Genomic DNA, 19,443 nt, shown 5'->3' with positions numbered 1-19,443 from the left:
GACACGGGATTTGCATAGTCTCAAATATCTCCCCTGAGATACTTATCAGCTACAAAGGGCAAAATAGTAACTTTTTATTGAAACTCGGTGGACAACTGCTTTACCAAGTGATCTAGGTAAGTGTCGCCACACATGAAACATGTGTCCTGAACCCCTTGGTAGAATGAACTTGGAAGGGCCAGACATTTTTGTGGTGTACTTCCCAAAATACACAACCTCATTTCACTCATGACAAAACAGCAGACGAAGCCAACCTGAGGAACATGCTACAGAATGACTGATCGGTACTCTTCAAAAGCACCGAGGTTTTAAAATACAAGGAAGGACTGAGGGTCTTTTATAGACTGAAGGAAGCTAAGGAGAAATAACAACTAAATGCAGTATGAAGCCCAAGAATGTAACAGAGACAATAAGTGGAAAAATTGATGAAATTCAAACCATTAAGAGTGTTGTACCATCTCATGTTCCTCTTGATAGTTTTATAAAGGTTATATAAGATGAACCCTAGGCGAGGTGAGCGAAGGGGCATAAAGCAACTCCTTGTACTAACTAGCTCTCTTAACTCATGTCTAAGTCTGAAATTAACTAAACAAGGAGTTCCCATCGTGGCTCACTGGTTAGTGAACCCGACTAGCATCCATGAGGACATGGGTTCGATCCCTGGCCTCTCTCAGTGGGTTAAGGATCTGGTGATGCTGTGAGCTAGGGTGTAGGTCACAGACACAGCTCAGATTTCCCGTTGCTGTGGCTGTGGTGCAGGACGGCTGCTGTAGCTTGGATTCGACCCCTAGCCTGGGAACCTCCATATGCCATGGGTGCGGCCCTAAGAAAGACAAAAAGACCAAAAATTAAAATTTATAGTAAAGACTTGTGCTCAGAATTTTAAGTCGGCAAAAGTAGGAATTTAGGTGACTTATTGGTGTTCCCTTTTTTTTTTTTTTTTTTTTTTTTTTTTGTCTTTTTGCCATTTCTTGGGCCACTCCTGTGGCATATGGAGGTTCCCAGGCTAGGGGTCCAATCGGAGCTGTAGCCACCGGCCTATGCCAGAGCCACAGCAACATGGGATCCGAGCCGCGTCTGCAACCTACACCACAGCTCACGGCAACGCCGGATCGTTAACCCACTGAGCAAGGGCAGGGATCGAACCCGCAACCTCATGGTTCCTAGTTGGATTCGTTAACCACTGCGCCACCACGGGAACTCCATGGTGTTCCATTTTTTAGTGCGTTGCACCAGAATTTTCAACAAATTATGTAAACGGTCATTGAAGAATAAATGCATCAGTGTGAGGTGCCAGAATTTACTAATTCACAGAATAGTTTTTTCTCCCAATTGTGCTTACATCATTATAGACGTAGATGAGGAAAATAGGACTTTCTTAAAGACTGTTTTAATATTTCACCCTTCTCATAAATTTGGTTTGTTCACTACATACGGCAATATTATCTTTTAAAATAATTACCAAACTTTGTTTAAAAAGTTTTACTTAAACATATGTCACATAGGAGTTCCCGTTGTGGCTAGGTGGTTAACGAATCCGACTAGGAACCATGAGGTGGCGGGTTCGATCCCGGGCTTTGATCAGTGGGTTAAGGATCCGGCATTGCCGTGAGCTGTGGTGTAGGTTGCAGATGTGGCTCGGATCCCGAGTTGCTGTGGCTGTGGCGTAGGCCGGCGGCCACAGCTCTGACTAGACCCCTAGCCTGAGAACCTCCATATATCACGGGAGTGGCCCTAGAAGAGGCAAAAAAAAAAAAAAAGTCATATAAAAATTCATGGTTTAGAAGGTATTTACTCAACTCATTTGTTTCAAAGGGCTTTGAATTTTGTTCTTTATATGGACAATGGACAGATAGAGTCTTCTATGTTATGTTTTTCAGATATGTTTTGATTCATCTGCTCTGACTATGCTTATCTCTGTGCTTGTGGGGGATAAAGTGATTTCTTAGTAACTATGAAACTACTGATAGAAAGGCAAAGGTTGGAAACAAATGGAGAATTTAAAGCAGTTTGGGCAAATCTGTGTTTACCATGAAAAGACACTTGTTTGTTTCTTTAAAGGGTGCATTTAGTAAAGAGTAGATATCTCATTGCTCTAAAGAGTCATCTCTGCTAGCATTGCACCGGATAACTAGCAGTTCCACTTGAATATGGCAGTATTTTATGAACTCGTGAGATGGATTTCTTCAGCCTTTTTTTATTTTTACTTGAAATACTGTATATAAGAGCAGTGCCTGGGGCATGCATAGTGTACGGAGTGGTGTCCCGTATTAATGTAGAATTACTGTTTGTTTTTACTGTCATGAGTCTATGAATCCAGTCTGTCATGCAGAAACAATCATTATAATGTAAGCACTTACTGTCTTACTGCAGCTGATTCCCCAGTGACATTTTAAAAAGTCAGTATTTGGCTGCAGAGTGCTTTAAATTTCTAAATGGACTGGAGCTTGGGGGCCTTAGGGTATTTCATAGGAAGCACAGCAACTTTTGTGTATCTGGAATCAAGTTGATGGCAGTGTTTACCCTTGAAGTTCTTTTCACCCAGAATGTGCTTTTTACTTTATATTTAATTATTTGGTACAAATACTAATTTACTCTACGTGTCTAAGGGTAAACGAATGGTTAAACAAATTCTGTGCTCTTTGTCGAGGTCGTTTATCCTACTTGTTGTGGCCCTGACTTAAGAGCAACTCCTACTGGTTTCACAACACATTTCTCCATGTCTGTAAATTCAGGTCTTGGTTTTTATTTGATAGGAAAATCAGAGTGGCCGCTGAGCCCAGCCGTATTCAAATACTTTTAAGTTTTCATTGTTTCTAAAAGTGAGAGGCTTGAACTCCCAAAAACAGCTTGAGACTGTTTTAGTTATATTTTAAGATAGATAGAAAATCACTTTGCTGCCTCCCTCCCTGGCTGTCACAGATACAGCTGTTACTAGAGTTCGTCACGAGGGGCAGTCCTGAGAGACGGAGCTCTTCCTGCTCTGCACTCGGGCTGCCTGGCCTGATGGAGATGCCGTCCTGAAAACACCAGGCTCTGCACTGTGACCCTCACCGGGGTGAAGTGGTGGTAATTTTTAGTGCGTTAATTTCCTTCTCTACGCAATAAGTTTGATTCCTTTAGCAATCTTCAAAACTGTGCAAGAGTAGGTCCTAGGGTGTCAAAGCAGTTAGCTTGATCCCGCACGATCACAGGCTGTCATACCGGAGGGCTGGGAGGGGTGTGTGTGTGTTTCTGTCGTTCTAATTTATTTTAGCAAAGGGGGAGGTTAGAAGATAAAATAGCACGGTCCTCCTGCCATGAGATCTAGCGCCTTGAGGATTGTGCTAAGTTCAACTGCCATTTTTCTTCCCTAATACTTTTAGTCTTAGAAATGAACCTAAACTTCTGAGGCGGAAGGTGAGTCGAGATTGTCTGGTGCTTCTGATGAGTCTTAAATTTCAAAATCCTGTCTCTAGCCTTCACATGATATATTGTCTCTTTAATTAATAAAATAGTTGGTGCCTTTCGCTTTAATTCATATTCTCAGATTAAGGACCATTGAAATAAGAAAGATTTATTAAATATTTGTTATGCCAATGGAGGGATTAAAGGAGTAAAAGATACGATCCCTTGGGAGCTGATAGTTTGAAAAAACAGTAAAAATTAAATAAATGGAATTCAAATAGATGATAAATAGATGCTGTTGCTTTATTAGCAATAAAGATCAAAAGAGAGGAGTTCCTGTTGTGGTGCAGCGGAAACAAATCCGACTAGGAGCCATGAGGTTGCAAGTTCAATCCCTGGCCTTGCTCAGTGGGTTAGGGATCCGGCATTGCCGTGAGCTGTGGTGTAGGTGCAGACGCAGCTTGCATCTCATGTGGATGTGGCTGTGGTGTAGACCAGCAGCCACAGCTCCAGTCTGACCCGTAGCCTGGGAACCTCCATATCCCACGGGTATGGCCCTAAAAAGCAAAAAAAAAAAAAAAAAAGAAGAAGAAGAAGAAAAAAAAAGATCAAAAGAGATACAGAGTAATATTTCTTCTTTAGTGATAATGTACACTATATTTTTATAGTAGTATGTTTTATGTATTTTTTTCTTTTTACGGCTGCACCTGTAGCATATGGAAGTTCCCAGGCTAGGGGTTGAATTGGAGCTGCAGCTGAGACATAAGCTGTAGCTTGTGGCAACGCCGGATCCTTAACCCAATGAATGAGGCCAGAGATCAAACCCACATCCTCACAGAGACTGCTTTGGGTTCTTAACCCAATGAGCCACAATGAGAACTCACAGTGTCTTATGTTTTTTAATTGAGGTTTTCTTCTAAGATTCAATCTCCGATTGCCTAATTTTAAACATGTTTTTTAGAAATCAGCTGATAGTACTATACTGAATAAATACTACCACTGAAGAATTATTGGATGCTATGCATTTCTACCCATTCAAGAACTAGTTTAATCTAAGAAGGATGAGTTTAATTCATCAGTCTTGGATTTTGTTAAATGCATTATATAACTATGTCAGGAGGTTTCAGCTACAAAGTAATTTATCTGTGAATTTGGGAACTCATACAGTAAGGTTTTTTTTGTTTTTTTTTTTGTTTTTTTTTTTTTTTTTTTTGGTCTTTTTAGGGCATATGGAATTTCGCAGGCCTAGGGGTCAGATCAGAGCTACGGCTGCCAGCCTACACGACAGCCACAGCAACGCCAGATCTTTAATCTATTGAGTGAAGCCAGGGATCGAACCCACATCCTCATGGATACTAGTCGGGTTTGTTACTGCTGAGCCACAATGGGAACTCCCTCATACAGTAAGAAATTGAACATTTCAGGAAGTCATTTGATAAATATGTTTATGCATTTTTCCCATTATTTTACCCAAAAAAACCCAACAACTGGTAAAGTGTCACTCTTTGAGCTATTATGTATTTTTCTTTGTGGAGCCATACCTTTTGTGATCATGAAGATGCCGTAAATTTAACTGTCTTGGTTTTGCACAACTGCAATATTAATGCGAACGGTTCCCCATCCCCACTCCCCTTCCTGTGTTTTGCAGGCAGTCAGATGCCTCCTCAGCCACCTGGGAGCCAGTCAGAATCCAGTTCCCATCCTGCCTTGAGCCAGTCCCCAATGCCGCAGGAAAGAGGTTGGTCTTCTGCGTACCTTGGTGTTTTGAATATTTAAGGCTTCTGTGAATTTGCTTACCTATGCACCTCCTTATAAATAATTTTTTAAAAGGAATGTTGTGTTTCGTCATGAAGTGAAAAAAATAAATAAGAATCTACATAGAGTTCCCGTCGTGGCACAGTGGTTAACGAATCTGACTAGGAATCATGAGGTTGCGGGTTCAATCCTTGCCCTGGCTCAGTGGGTTGACGATCCGGTGTTGCCGTGAGCTGTGGTGTAGGTTGCAGATGCGGCTCGGATACTGTGTTGCTGTGGCTCTGGCATAGGCTGGCAGCTACAGCTCCGATTAGACCCCTGGCCTGGGAGCCTCCATGTGCCATGGGAGCGGCCCAGGAAATGGCAAAAAGACAAAAAAAAAAAAAAAAAAAAAAAAGAATCTACATGTAACAATAAATACTGAAAAGAAGAATGCTTTCTTGCAGATTGGGTGGTTTTACCAAAGCACAGTTCAAGATGCAAAGAATATATATGTCCGGGTAGAACCATGAAGCGCAGTTTACACACGCTTATCTGTAGTCTGATATTTGATCGAGCTGTGTCTGTTCATGATTCAATTTGGATATTGGTCTTAATGAGGTAGAGTGTTGTAGTGTGTGTGTATGTTTAGCTGTTTTGATCAATTACTTACTACCATGATACTTAACAGTGAAATTTTAAACGCATAGTAAGACCTCGTATTGTAGAATTGTAGGAGCATAAACCTGGAGCGACTTAAAAGATTGTAGAGTCCAGTCACCTCAGTTTATGAATAAAGAAATTGAGGACTGTAGAACTGCCGTATGACCTCCTTCTCAGAGGCTAGTTAGTGCCAGATCCAGAAAAAAGAATGTGGGCTCTTCCTGGAGCCCTTGGGCAGTCAGGTTGTCGCACATCTGCAAGCTCTTTGACCTTTTACTCAATTCTGCTTGTTGATCTCCATGTATCTTGCCTTGGTTAAGGCCTTGGGGCTTCATGTGTTTGCTTCTGTCTTCTTTCTCCCCTTCAGAAGTAAAGCTGTTTTTGTCGATGGTGGTGGTGGTTTTAATCCAGGTTAGTGTAGACCACAACCTCTCTGCCCACTGCAGCATCTGCTGCTGGGCCAAGTTGCTTCTGCTGCCTGGGGATCAAGGCTTACCTGCTCCCTCCCACCTCGAGGGAAGATGCCACTTTCCTTCCCTCCCCTTCCTCTCTCACACCTGCCCAGCAGATGGAAGTTGCTGGCTTGGTAGCTGATATTTAAAGGCTCTTGACCCTTAATGTTTATAACTATTTCTATGTGGTTTATAAAGATGATGATTTGCTTCTTACTACAATTGTAAATATAAATTTCCAGTTACTTTAGAAACTCAGCAGCATGTTATTTAGAAAGTAATGCCAGTGACAAGATGGATTAGCCTTATCTATGTATCATTGGTATTGAAAAGAATGTTTAGTAGGAGTAAAATGAAATTTCAATTTCCAGTACCTGTACACATTTAACTTTTGTATTATAATTTAGCATATACTTATACTTTAATTCCCAACATACTACTATATGTTTTAATAAAGGCATAGTTAATTGTTTTTAAACTTTAGGAGGCACCAGAATCACCTGGAGAACATGTTGAACTCGATTGTGAGGCCACGCCACCAGGTTTCTGATTCACTATGCCCTAGGTGTGGAGCCCTTAAAGTCTGTGTTTCTGACAAGTTCCCGTATATCGCTGATGCTGCTGACCTGAGGACCATACTTGGAGAACGGGTGCCTTATAACGATACTATAGTTTGTTTTAATAATGGTGTGATGTGTGTGTGTGTTTCTCTAAACTTCCCACTGGGGCCTCCTGTAAATCAGTCTTGTATCTCATCCTCTCGGTAAACTTCTTGTTCTCTGTTTACCCTCACATGGCTCTGGTTGTCTGGAAGACATTACTGCAGTTGATGGAGACTGCTAAAGCCAAGCCCGGGGAATTCTCCCCAACTCCTTTGCTTGGCCATGGGCTGTACCTACCTTGTACAGGTTGCGGGGTCAAGGAAGTGGAGAAAAAGGATCCCCACTTCAGTGCACTGAAAGCCTACTTGGGCCAGACCCAGAGCTAAAATGAAGATATTTATTATTTAATCCTCACCATTACCTTGTAACATCATTCCTCCAGGGAGAATTGTGCTCACTTTACAAGCAGCAAAGGCTAAGAGGTACCTTACTTGGAAGTCCTGCAGTTCTAACCTCTGTTGCTGAGAACTGAAAAAGAGAACCCCCTTCCACATCCTCCGGGGTCTCCCCAGACCCTTCCACCTGATAAGTGCCAAAGGAACTTAAAAATGTAGACAACCAAATATGAAGGATGCAATGACAGGAACTGTAGGTAAATCAGACTTTCAACTTAAATGAACACATTTGCAAGGCAACGTCCAGGGTGTTCCTCTGGTGTCACTATATGGAAACCACTATGTAAACATTATTTGGGGCTTTTCCCCTCTTAATGTGTGCAGTGGTTTTGGTAACAGTAGTAGATACATGATAATCTGGCTGGTTATAAGGACCGCTTTCTTCAAACAGCAAATATGCACTCTGTAGTTTGCTAAATCTCAGTTGATTTTTATGAACGTGTTCCTCAAACTCCCCTGAAAGGCTCTGCTGAAGGCAACTCTGTGCCTCCTTTGTGGGCCTTTTGTTGATTGGACAACCCCTGAGAAGGAAAACATTTTAAAATGACTTGTTGGATGATGCTTTGCCATGCATGAGTCAAATTTCCTCTAAAATTGGGTAGCAAGTACTTTTTAAAAATGGTTTTGTTAGTTGTTAAAATCTAGGAAGAGGAGTTCCCTGGTGGCTCAGCAGGTTAAGGATTCAGCATTGTCACTGCTGTGGCTCTGGTTACCGCTGTGACACAGGTTCAGCACTTGGCCTGGGAAGTTCCTTGTGCCACGAGTGCAGCCAAAAAAAATCAGGAAAAAACGTTAGCTCCTAGTGACACTTAATCGCATGTTTTAATGGCACATGACACAGTCATTTAATGATTTGATACAACAGTAAAAACTTTTCGTGTGTGTGTTTTACTGTCATTTGGTGTATATACCAATAGTATATACAGTGCAAAGTAAACCTAAGAAAACCCTTGCTAGAAAGTTTCCCAATGTTGATTCCTATGTATTGAAAGGTAACTTCATTTATACTTTTAGAATTGATACATTTCCCTCCCTTATTTAAGGAAGTGATGAAAGAAGCAGAAAGGAAAAAAAATGTCTATTGGTGAGTTAGCATCTTATTTTTAAAATTTTACTCTTTCTCAGAAACCATGGACCTTGGTAAAGCACGTAGCTTCTGTACTGTACCTTGGTTAGGCACATAGTGCTAAAATAACCCAGTTAAACACTTCTTTTTGCACGATCTTTAACAAGGGAGATTAAGATAAGAGAGTAAGATTCCACAGTTAAACACATTTGCCCTAATGAATCCACAGGAGATAGATTTTCTTTAATGGCAAAAGATCTGGAAACACCCTTGCCCAGAGACAGCGGCACAGTGAGATGCAGGCAGCTTTCCCTGGGAGGCGCGCTTCTCTAGGCCCTCCGCAAAGTCCGCACGGGGGACAGCCGTGCCGACGTCCCACCCTGGAGCCAGGTCCCTTCAGGCTCAAGAAGCTCAACTCTTGCTCTGCTGTCATCCCTTTCTGTTTGATCTCATGTTCCCATTCAGGGAGAACATTTAGTAATCTCTCTGTCCCCTGTTCAGGAAGTGTTGCACATCTGACACCATCCGGGGTTCTGAACCCCACTGAACTTCCCGAGATTAAGCGCAGCCGATGCTCCCCAGATCCCAGGCCCTGCACTGGCCACCCCCCGCTTCAGTTCAAGACTCTCTTTATCAGGTGCTTCTGGTGTTGAGTGTGTCAAAGGACATCAGTCACAAATGCATTTCCCACATTGTGTGTCGGCAAAAATAGCTGAATTTCTGTAGTTCTCTGTGTCTGTCTATAAAAGTTACATGTGGATATGGCATCACTGGTTACAAAAAAAAAAAGGGAGACACTTAAGGTATTTGTTGGCCTCTTTTTTCTTATATCTCCTCTATATCTCATGTACTTTCCAGGATAAAACTTGATATAGTACTCTCCTGTTTGCATATTATGTGGTATTTCTTACAAACTGAGTAAAGAAAATTAGTTCAAATTCTTTGTTTTTAACTTCTTCATTACTGATAAAAGTTTTTTTTAAAGATCAAAACTTCAGCTTAGTAGTCTGCAACACATTTGCCATTGGTTTTTTATTTTAAACCAAATCTTCTGTCTATAGACTTCATATAACAATGTACAGAATTGCTATTAAAGCACCCCCAAAATCAGGTATTTTAAATTATGTGACTTAAGGCATCGGAGGAACAGTTAACGTTAAAATACTGAAATACATTTTACAAGAAAATTGTAGCTAACAAGTTTAGATTAGCTTGATGTTTATTTCTTAATCTATCGCATATGTATCTATCTATATATAAATTTGAAAAGAGCAGTAGGAAATATCTTATTACTGGGTTGTCCTGTCTTCCAAGAGGACTTGGAGGGAATATAGAGTAGTCATCTGAATAGTTAAATAAGTATAATTATTATTAACATCAAAATGATCACATTTTTAACCCCTGTAAAATGTTAAGCTTAATGAAACTAGCAAATGCCCTTCTAGTTTATTGGATTAGCAATTAGGTGAAAACCTTTCAAGAAGGCTTATTTATTTGGACAGATGTAGAGAGGTTCAGAATTAATTTTTTGAAAACCTTTTAATTGAATTCCCTTTTAATTTTCGCAGTGGTGTCTAGTTAAATATTCATGTTAGTGCTGGTGGTTTTCTGAAGGTCTGAACTAGATCTGGATTCTCAAAATCAACATAGGTTATTTAACCCTTTTCATCTGGTGCGCCAGCAGGGACTTCCTTAGTGTAATCCCATAGTGTTTGAATAATTAGAAGGTAGTAATGAGGATTTAATTAGTCCTTGAGATACGCTGAAAGCAGAAGCACTGAGAACTTTCCCTTTTGGACATGGGTTGCAAGCAGAATTGATGCTGCCACAGGACTGTGATGTGCTGGAAAATGTATTCTGTCGCTGGAGGCAGTTCTTTGGCATCATTCCGTGACCGTCAGATCTGTACAGAAGGTTTGCTGGGTGAAATCTTCCAGAATTACTAAGTTTCCCCACCCCCACCGTTGCTTCTTGTCCAGCCAGAGTGACGACCTCTCCTTTCTCTCTCAGCTGTCGAAACAGCGTTGTCGTCAAAGCACAGGGCTTCCTGTACCCGCGTGAGGATTGGCCTGCACTGTATCGGTGGTGCCACAGTGAGACAACTGGACAAGTGGCGTGTTTACTCTGTAGTTGCAGGACAAGGAAGAAATGAGAAAATGTTACCGTTTTCTGTAGTTCGAGTATTTAATACCCAGCCAAACCTGGTTCCTGAGGGCTGTATGTCAGATGAATCACATCATTCTCATATTTGGAGTCTGATATTCAGTGGTATTTATCAGTAGCTCCATTTTTATAAATGTAAATAGTGCCATTATCCAGAAAAAGTGTGTGGCAGATGGGGTGAGCTCAGCCAGGCGTTTCGATGTTCCTTTTATGTGCCACCATGAAAAGGTGGATCAGAATTTGTATACTTCAAAAGTAGGAGTTTCAAACTTAACATATGTAGACCAGTTGAATAGAATATGTCTTCATTATCCTTATATTTTTTCTTCTGTTATTAATCCCAAATGTTAACTGCCTTGGTATAATCTTATTCCCTCCCTTTAGTGATCTATGTTAGCTTCTTTTCAGCATCTGAATAGAATTCTTCATCAGATTTCTAAGCACATTCTATTTGCTTAGGGCAAATTTTTCCCTTACTTTTTAATGCCGAGGGCAAGAACGAGATCTCTTAAAATAAATCCAGTGTCTTACTGTAAATTAGACTGAGCTCTTCAGGGCCAGAAACGAATCCTTTTTATTTTTATTTATTTATTTGTTTGTCTTTTAGCCTTTTCTTGAGTCGCTCCCACAGCATATGCAGGTTCCCAGGCTAGGGGTCCAACCGGAGCTGTAGCCACAGGCCTACGCCAGAGCCACAGCAACGCGGGATCTGAGCTGAGTCATCGACCTACACCGACCGAAGCTCACGGCAACGCTGGATCCTTAATCCACTGAGCAAGGCCAGGGATCAAACCCTGATCAGATTCGATAACCACTGTGCCACAACGGGAACTCCAGAACTGAATCTTGTTTATGCTCTGCATCCCTGCGCCTGCAACAGCACCTCCTATATAATAGATGTTCAGCTAAGATGGACCTGGACCACGGAAGGAATTTAGCGTTCACAACCACTCGGAAGTTTTGGATCTTTTCAAAGTACAGAACAACCAAAGAATAAAATATCCCTTGTTCTTAAGAAAGCTTGCCAGGAGTTCTCTTGTGGGGCAGTGTATTAAGGATCTGACATTGTCACTGCAGCGACCTGGGTGGCTGCTGTGGCTGAGGTTTAATTCCTGGCTCAGGAACTTCCACACACCAGGGGTGTGGTCAAAGAAGAAAGAAAGAAAGCTTACCATATTGATATGTCTTCTTTCAGTTTTACCGTGATAGGTCATTTGCTGTAGTGTGGAGTGTTTCTCTCTCTTTCTGTAGACATTTTGATCTTGCACCAGATTAAAGCTACCGTTTCTGCCTTCCATTCTTCCCAGACATACTTCTTCAATCAAACAGATACAATGTCAGCCTGAGCTAGAGAGCTTGCACCTGGAAAACTGCCACTAAGTGAATTGTCCAGAGGCTAAGCGTGCTGTTTATAACCCAGGAATATTTAGATGGAAATGAGTAAAAATGTGGAAAAGTTGTTAATGCTCCTAGTTTATTTCATAGAGATATCTACACCAAATATCAGTTTTTAAATTTTTTAAATTATTTTTTAACATCGTAGTTGACCTAATTCAATTGTCAGGAACAGGTTAACAAATTGATTTAGAAATAAAGGAGACCACCAAGATAATTGTTATGGAGTTGGAAGTAGGATTTTTTTTTTTTTTTTCTGTTTCTACGCAAGGCAGAAACTGTTTTGTTCCTCTTTCTATGAGAGTCTGAAGTTTTAAATATGACAGTAAACCTGCAGATGCTGAGATGTTTCATAGAGGGCACCAGTTGTCAGAAATGATCTCCTAATCTACTTTTCTAATTGCTCTTGCATATAAAGGTATTCTTATCAGTTATATTGTGAGCGTACTAAATATGAAACAGTACTGCCTTTCGGCACAAGGATGTTATCAAAAAGAGAAAATAGCTGCCTTTCCTCAAGCATTACTCTGTATACATAGTAGATCAATGCATTAAGCCATTAATGATAGTCTACCCCACCCCCGATGCAATTAATTTAGCCTCTGCTCTTAATTGAGGATACTTTTTTTTATAATCCCTGACAGACGAAAATAAACGCAAATGGGAGGTACTATACAAGAGAGAATATCTAGAAAGCTGTTTCTCATTTCTTCAGCCCCACAACTCTGCCTCTGGGCTGGGTCATGGACCAAGCCAAAGCTAGTCAGTAATGGAAGGAGTAACAGTATAGGAATTGCATTAGGATTATTGTCAAATTCCTGCTCAGTCTACTCTCCAGAGATCTGTTTTTGGAAAACAAGTATCACATACAATAAAAGTCGATTTCTATTCATTGAAGAATCATCAGTCCAAATATTAGAATATTTTAAAAGAAATATTTTGTTACTTTTGTGCATGTAATAGATTTTTTTTTTTTGATTTGCCAATTACAGCTTGCTTTTAATAGTTAACACTCACCTGTAATTGGCTCATTATTCTTTAGGGAAGGTATTTGAGAACATCTGGATCTTAGGTAAATTCGGCATCGTGTGTTAGGTACAGTTATTTATAACAGCATTCTCTCCTGTGTGCTCTGCGTCTGTACCTCAGTGAAAGACTGCTGCCTGCCTGCTTTCCGAAGCCAGAAGGTCCTGGCTGTCTCTCTCTCTCTCTCCCATCCGCCCTACACTAGTAGTCCCATGCTGCCAACTGGGAATTTCCGCCCCCCTCTCTTTCTTCGCTGTCACCATCCCATCCCAGGCCGCTGAAGTACCATCCACACCTCCCAGGCGTTTTTCCTCTCTCAGCTCTGCTCCCCTCCTGTCCACCTGCCATGCTGCTTCCAGAATGGTCTCTCCAGAAGCCCGGCAAGATCATGTCATTCCCTCCATCAAAAGCTTTAAGAGCTTCCCTTTGCCTCTGGGCAAAGCTGTGTCGATTGCCCTCGGTTTTGGCCCCCTTCTCCTCTCAGCCAGCTTCCCTTTCTGGCCGGGCTCTCCTCACACCACGGCCTCTGAACACAGCCTCCTGCTGCACTCGGCCCCTTTGGGGTCTTCATTTAAACTCTCCTCTCCAACCCCTTTGCCACCCACTCCTCATCTCCGCCCTTGCCTGTCTGAGCAATCCTTCATGTCTGCAAAACAGCCGGCACCTTGTAGGTCCTTGAGTCTGTGTTTTCTGAGTGAACCAAGGAGGAAGCAGTACTGGTTACAGTGCTGCCCCCAGGCCGGGCCGTCCCCAAGCAGGCCAGCCGTGCCCCTGCTCGGGACCCCCTGCTGGGATGAACAGTGGCCTTCTGGCCCCAGCTCGAGCTCTGGGGGGGCCAGGACCACGTGGCCTTGTTCAGTGTTATAGCTCCAGGTCCTCTAACGTACCTTCTTTTCCTCATCTTAATCTTTAGGTAATTTGGAACCGTAAAATCTGGGCTTAGGTGCAGACTTCAGCACTAACTGGTTTGCTGACCTTGGACAGTTAATTCAATCTCTGCTTCCTCATTTGTAAAATGGGGATCAACTATCCCATGGATTTGTCGCAGGGTCCAATGCGGCCTTGTATCCAAAAGCGATATATGGCAAAGCACTGTCCAAATAGTGATAATGAGCACAAGCATCGGGCACAGATGACGGAGGTGAGACCCGGGTCGAGAGCCTTGAGAGGTGGCTTCTTTGCTTCTTCCAGCACATAGTGACTCACTCACAGTGGTCTTGGCCCTCCTTGCAGCTAAAAGAGCAGAGGACCGTATAGCGAAAGGCTGGCTATTGTGTCCCCGCCTGCCACCTGCGTGACCAGTCTGACCCCTCCCTGACTCTGATTTCCCCACTGAGAGATGATGTCAGCAGGTTTGCAGGGTGGGAGGGGAGACCCTAGCTGCTTTCGTCTGTGCCCCTGAACACAGGGCGCTGCAGTGGCAGGAAGGGAAGAGGGAGCGACTCTGCCCGTTAACCTGATGGCGCAGCTGGGAGAACCCTGGGGGCCTGGGTTACAGCCTGGAACGGGTCGTTCGTTTCTGTCTTCCTCAGAGCAGCTCATGTTGTGAAGAGAAGCAGGCAGGCAGATAAACACTGAAGATATTAAAATGTAACAAGAATATTCTTTAAAATCTGTTTTTCTCTCCTGATGGGAATCTGACACCTATTTGTGATGAGAAATGACTCTGTGTTGATCGTCGGAGCCTCTCCGACGTTATTTCACACGTGTGGAGAGACATCTTTTAGTGAACTGGCTTGAAGAAACAAGGCAGTTATCCTGGGACTTCCTAACAGATGCCAACAGGAAAATAAACTGTCCGTGCACCAAAGGAAAAGCGTGCCTTGCTCTTGGTGGCTTAGGGAACCTTGGGGTTTTCGTCGCTGTCCCAGCAGTGCTGGAGCTCCGCCCTGAAGAGGCCCCTCTGACGCAGGAAGCACGTTTTTGTGAGGTCGGCTCTGTGCCCACTCGCTCTCCTGTTTGCTCTTTCGAGGATGGGATGAACCGTCATTGGGGCTTTGTGCTTCATGCTGTTTTTTCCAACGGGATATAAGTTCTCCAGTGCTTGCAGAATTTGTTGTCTTGCATGAAGAGGAAAAGGTTATACAGTTGGAGGCTCAGGTCCACGTTAAAATACCTTCCAGTTTAATTTTCTGAAATTCCCTATACTTGCTCCATTATTTGACTTCCTTTCTAAATCAGTTTTATAACACCCTTGAACTTAGGGGTGCATTTTCATTGGATGGTCCTTTAACCATCACTGACTGTTTTGACGTTGTGACAACCTCTCTTCGCCTGTTTGGGTTCATGGAGCTGTCTTCTCTATTTTTGTATATACCATTCCTCCAGATAGGCCTTAAAACCTAAGTATAATTTCATTTTGTTTTTGAGAATTTTTAAAGTACTTCTAAAGAAAAACTGTATCTTTCTCTCTTGTCCAGTAAATAATTTTTCCTCATTCATACTGCATAAAAATATTCTATATTCATTTCATCTCTTATATGGAAAATGTGATTTGTTTATAATGACTATATAAATCAGTTGGCTTAATTTTTATTTGATCTGCTCAGGTTTGGACAGTAACACTGGATCTTTCTCTTCTGTAAGAATTTTCCTTTTTTCAGATAAGAGAATCATATAGCATTTTTTAAAACCAGGAAAAATGTCTACTTAATAAACCACAAATAATACAGTGCTGAAGAAAATATTCGAAAGTCCTAAAAAATCACTTTTCTCATAGGAATATAGATAAACATTTTCGAAATGCTAACTCTCTGTTAGGCCATTTTTCCAATATTTCAAGACAGCAGTGAGGAATTTAAAAAATATGTTAAGGGAAAAAAGTCTCTTTGGCTTAGTCTTTAATGCTGGTCTCTATATAAAGATTGAAGTAGCATTTTCCCTAGACCTAACATGACTTACACTGCTGCGTAACAGAATGGATTATTTTTGTCTAGAATTTTCCATTGATATTAATAGAAATAATCCTAATAGGAGAATGACCCTAATGAAAACCATTCTTAACCTGTAGACGGAATCACTCCAGGTAAGGTCCTGGCAACCCCGCCACCAATCTTGCCGTCATCTGTTGGATACATGGAAACGGGCATTCAAAAAATTATCAAGTTACGGAGTTCCCTGGTGGCTCAACTGGGTATAAGGATCCAGTGTTGTCACTGCTTTGGCACAGGTTCTGTCCCTGGCCAGGGAACTTCCACATACTGCAAGTGCAGCAAAAAAAAAAAAAAAAAAAGAAAAGAAAAGATCATAACTAAATATCTAAACCCTGCGCCTTTGGAATAAATTTTAAGACAAGTTGTTAGCATTTTACTAGGTCCTAGAAATGAGCCTGGCCAAGATCAGGCATTCACCGCACGAGCTCTAGGGCTCCTCACAAGCCCCCAGCAGAAGAGCAGGACCCCTATGCTGTGCCAAGGTCTTGGGGTTTTTTCCTTTATAGCCAGAGAGGGAATAGTCTTCTTTCAGACTCTGATCTCCCTTCAAACCCACACAAAACCTAATGGATTGAGTCAACCATTGCGCAAGTGTTTATCAGGCTGGTTGTCATCATGGGGCTTGGGATCCGGTAACAAACAAAAATCAAGATCCTTGCTCTTTATGTTGAGAGTCTCTTCGGGCACTTGACAGGAATCTTTTTTTTTTTTTTTTTTTTTGGCTTTTTTAAGGGCTGCACTTGTGACATATGGAAGTTCCCAGGCTAGGGGTCAAATGGGAGCTGCAGCTGCCGACCTCTGCCCCAGCCGCAGCAACACTGGTTTCTTAACCCACTGAGCGAGGCCAGGGGTTAAACCCACATCTTCATGGATACGAGTTGGGTTTGTTACCACTGAGCCACAACAGGAACTCCGACAGAAATCTTGATATCTGTATCTATCCGCCTACCTCTCCCCCCCCCCCCCGCCCCCCGTCTCCTCCTCCCTCCCCTCCCCTCTCTCTTCATAAGCAGACTCCGGGGACTCTGCAGAACTGGGAAGGATGTACACTGAGCCTTACCCACTCAGAGCTAATCAGGGCTCTAGCTGTTGGTCAAAAGTGGCCTGAGACTGACGAGCTTCAGTGTTCTGAGCCAGATAGTGTGGCCAGCCAGTTATTTCTGGAACCAGCTGTCGGGAAAAGGGCGCTGGTTTCTGGATAGTCAGCTCCGTGAGGACGCTCGCCAGTAGCTGTACCCGGCTCTGCTGGAGGAGGTGCCGCACAGGCAGGCCCAGCACAGCGGCCCAGAGCGGCCTGCCGCCAGCTGCCTGGGGAAGGGCACCACGCCCTTGGCCGGGAGGCCCACAGGAGGTGGCGTTTATCGCTCCGGGAATTAACCCCCGTCCAGGGATCTGTAGTGCTTTCCGACTGCTGTGGAGAATGTGGGTTCAAGGGAAGCCTGGCAGGGAGGACCAGTTTGAAAACTTGGAGCCACTCAGATGGAAAGTAAACACTGTGTTGTATTAAAAGTAACATGAAAAATAGGAGCTGTCATTTATGGGGCCTCTGTTCCGTGTGCAGGCCCTGAGCTGCATGCTTTAGGTCGCCTTTTCTCACTTAATCTTAGGAGTTGGGCTGAAGCGTCATCCACCTTTCAGAGAAGGAAGCTGAGGTTCCACTATTAACTAACTTGCCTGAAGTCATCTAACTGTGAGCCAGAGTTTGACTTTGCAGTGACGGAGGAGGTGGACAGAGAGGCTCTGCATTTAGCAGCTGTATAGGTTTGGAAGTAGCCGCTCTAACGGTGGTGAGGCCGTCGGCTGTCAGTCGTTCCTTCCTTGAGCAGCTGTCCTCCTTTCCCCGAATATACTCGCAAATGAGCCAGACCATCCCGTTTGTTCAGCTGTTTTCCCAAAGTAATGGGAAATGGGTTCTGAATGGAGACGTTTTCTCATTCATTAAACGCGTGCCCTGTTTGGTTCCAAGTCTGTGCCAGTCACCTTGCTCGGTCCTGAGGAGACAGATGTGAAGGTTTCTTAAAGGCTCGGTGCTCGCACTGTGGGGGGAGACGGTCACCCCAGCAAATAATGATGACAGTGTGGCAACCACTCTACCTCAGCTGCATGGAGTGTGGGGGGTGTCTGCTTTCCTGGAAGGCCGGGGAATGCCCTGGAGGGCAACAGGAGGCAGAGCCAGGGAGGAGAGGAGGGGAATGGCCCCCTGGGCACATGGGAATGGCCCCCGTGTTCAGCAGAGGGTGCGGTCCAGCATTCTGTCCCGCTCAGTCATGGGGTTTTTAATTGAAAATATATAGAGAATTTCAGAGTACATGACACATCATCAGGACAGAAATTGTTTTGTGAAGCTTACAGTGTGTGTCTGTGTCAATACCGAATGTGAATAAAGAGACATTTACATATACTCACACGTGCACATTGAATCATGGTATAGTATAATATATATTTTTTGTCTTGTCTTTTTAGGGCCGCACCTGCAGCATATGGAGGTTCCCAGGCTAGGGGTCAGATTGGAGCTGTAGCCGCCAGCCTGCACCACAGCTCACGTCAATGCTGGATCCTTAACCCACTGAGCAAGGCCAGGGATGGAACCTGCATCTTCATGGATGCTAGTTGGCTTCGTTAACCCCTGAGCCATGGCCGAAACTCCCAAAATATATTTCTTTAGTATGGGTTGTGATTGAAAACGTTTGAAACGTTGAAAGCGAATTAACCTCTACGAGCCTCAGTGTCCTCATAGTTGTTTTGAAGTTTAAATGAGCTAATAATGGACAAAGCCATTAGCACGAGATATCTGCTAGTTACATGCAAATGTTATTCGACTGGTGAGGAGCACATTTCCAGGTCTTCGTAAGGAACCAACTGTGTGAAGATGGGCAGGTCTGGAGCAGCCTGGTGCCTGTGGGGAGGTGGAAGGGTCTGGGGGAGGGCGACAGAGAGGTTGAGCCAGCCGTGATGGGCCAGCCGTGGTGGGGCTGGAGAAACAGGTCGGGTCACATCCTGAAAAGGCTTGATGGCTGGGCTAGTGCGTTTGGCTTCGTTCTGTTAAGCAGTCAAGGCCGGGGACTAGTCTTGGAGCACAGGCTGTTGAACATCCCTGTGGAGAGACGAGAAAGGCTGGGGTTCGGAGCATCATGCCCTGGCCTTGGAGGGCGCGGGGGACGTTTCCTTCTTCTGAAGGGCGGGAATTCCGTCAGGGCGGGACACGGAGGTGGCGGGCTGCTGTGGGAGAGGGTGAGCCTTTTCCCGCACGTGGCTGACTGGTAGCAGCAGCGGGCGAGGAGGAGCCTTCAGGAAAGGGGTTGTAAATGTTGAACTAACCATCGACCAGCCCTGACCAGATGAGGGTGCCCAGGGCCCGTGGGACTCAGCGGAATGCAGGACCGTCCGCTTCCGAGGAGCGGCATCGCGGCATCCACCTCGCTGGTCAGGTGTATTTCTGGCTCAGTTGGACCTGCTTAGATTTGTCTGCATCTTTCCTTCAGCTGAGGCCTCAGCCTAACTAGGACTTCTTCAGAGAAATGTCCTCATCCCCAGTCTAAGCTGGGCCCTCTTATAGCCTCGTGGTTT

General features: G+C 43.6%; 1 protein-coding gene across 29 annotated transcripts in view; it reads left to right on the top strand.

Moving 5' to 3' along the window:
- The window catches only part of ARID1B (AT-rich interaction domain 1B), a 434,918-nt gene that overhangs the window by 326,522 nt on the left and 88,953 nt on the right, over positions 1-19,443 (top strand). For 22 of the 29 annotated variants that reach the window (XM_085022923.1, XM_085022940.1, XM_085022917.1 and 19 more), the window contains one exon: positions 5,036-5,125. The exons of the other annotated variants lie outside the window; for them this stretch is intronic. In XM_085022923.1, the coding sequence (XP_084879049.1) occupies positions 5,036-5,125 (90 nt within the window). The remainder of the gene's footprint in view (positions 1-5,035; positions 5,126-19,443) is intronic. 29 annotated transcript variants of the gene reach the window in all.

This window comes from Sus scrofa, chromosome 1 (assembly GCF_054392235.1).
Source record: "Sus scrofa isolate SSC_HxYL_T2T_F1_AM1 chromosome 1, Sscrofa_HxYL_maternal_Yorkshire_Landrace_v2.0, whole genome shotgun sequence".
NCBI lineage: Eukaryota > Metazoa > Chordata > Mammalia > Artiodactyla > Suidae > Sus > Sus scrofa.
The sequence above is the reverse complement of the archived record's forward strand: the minus strand, read 5'-3'. Positions and strand labels throughout refer to the sequence as shown.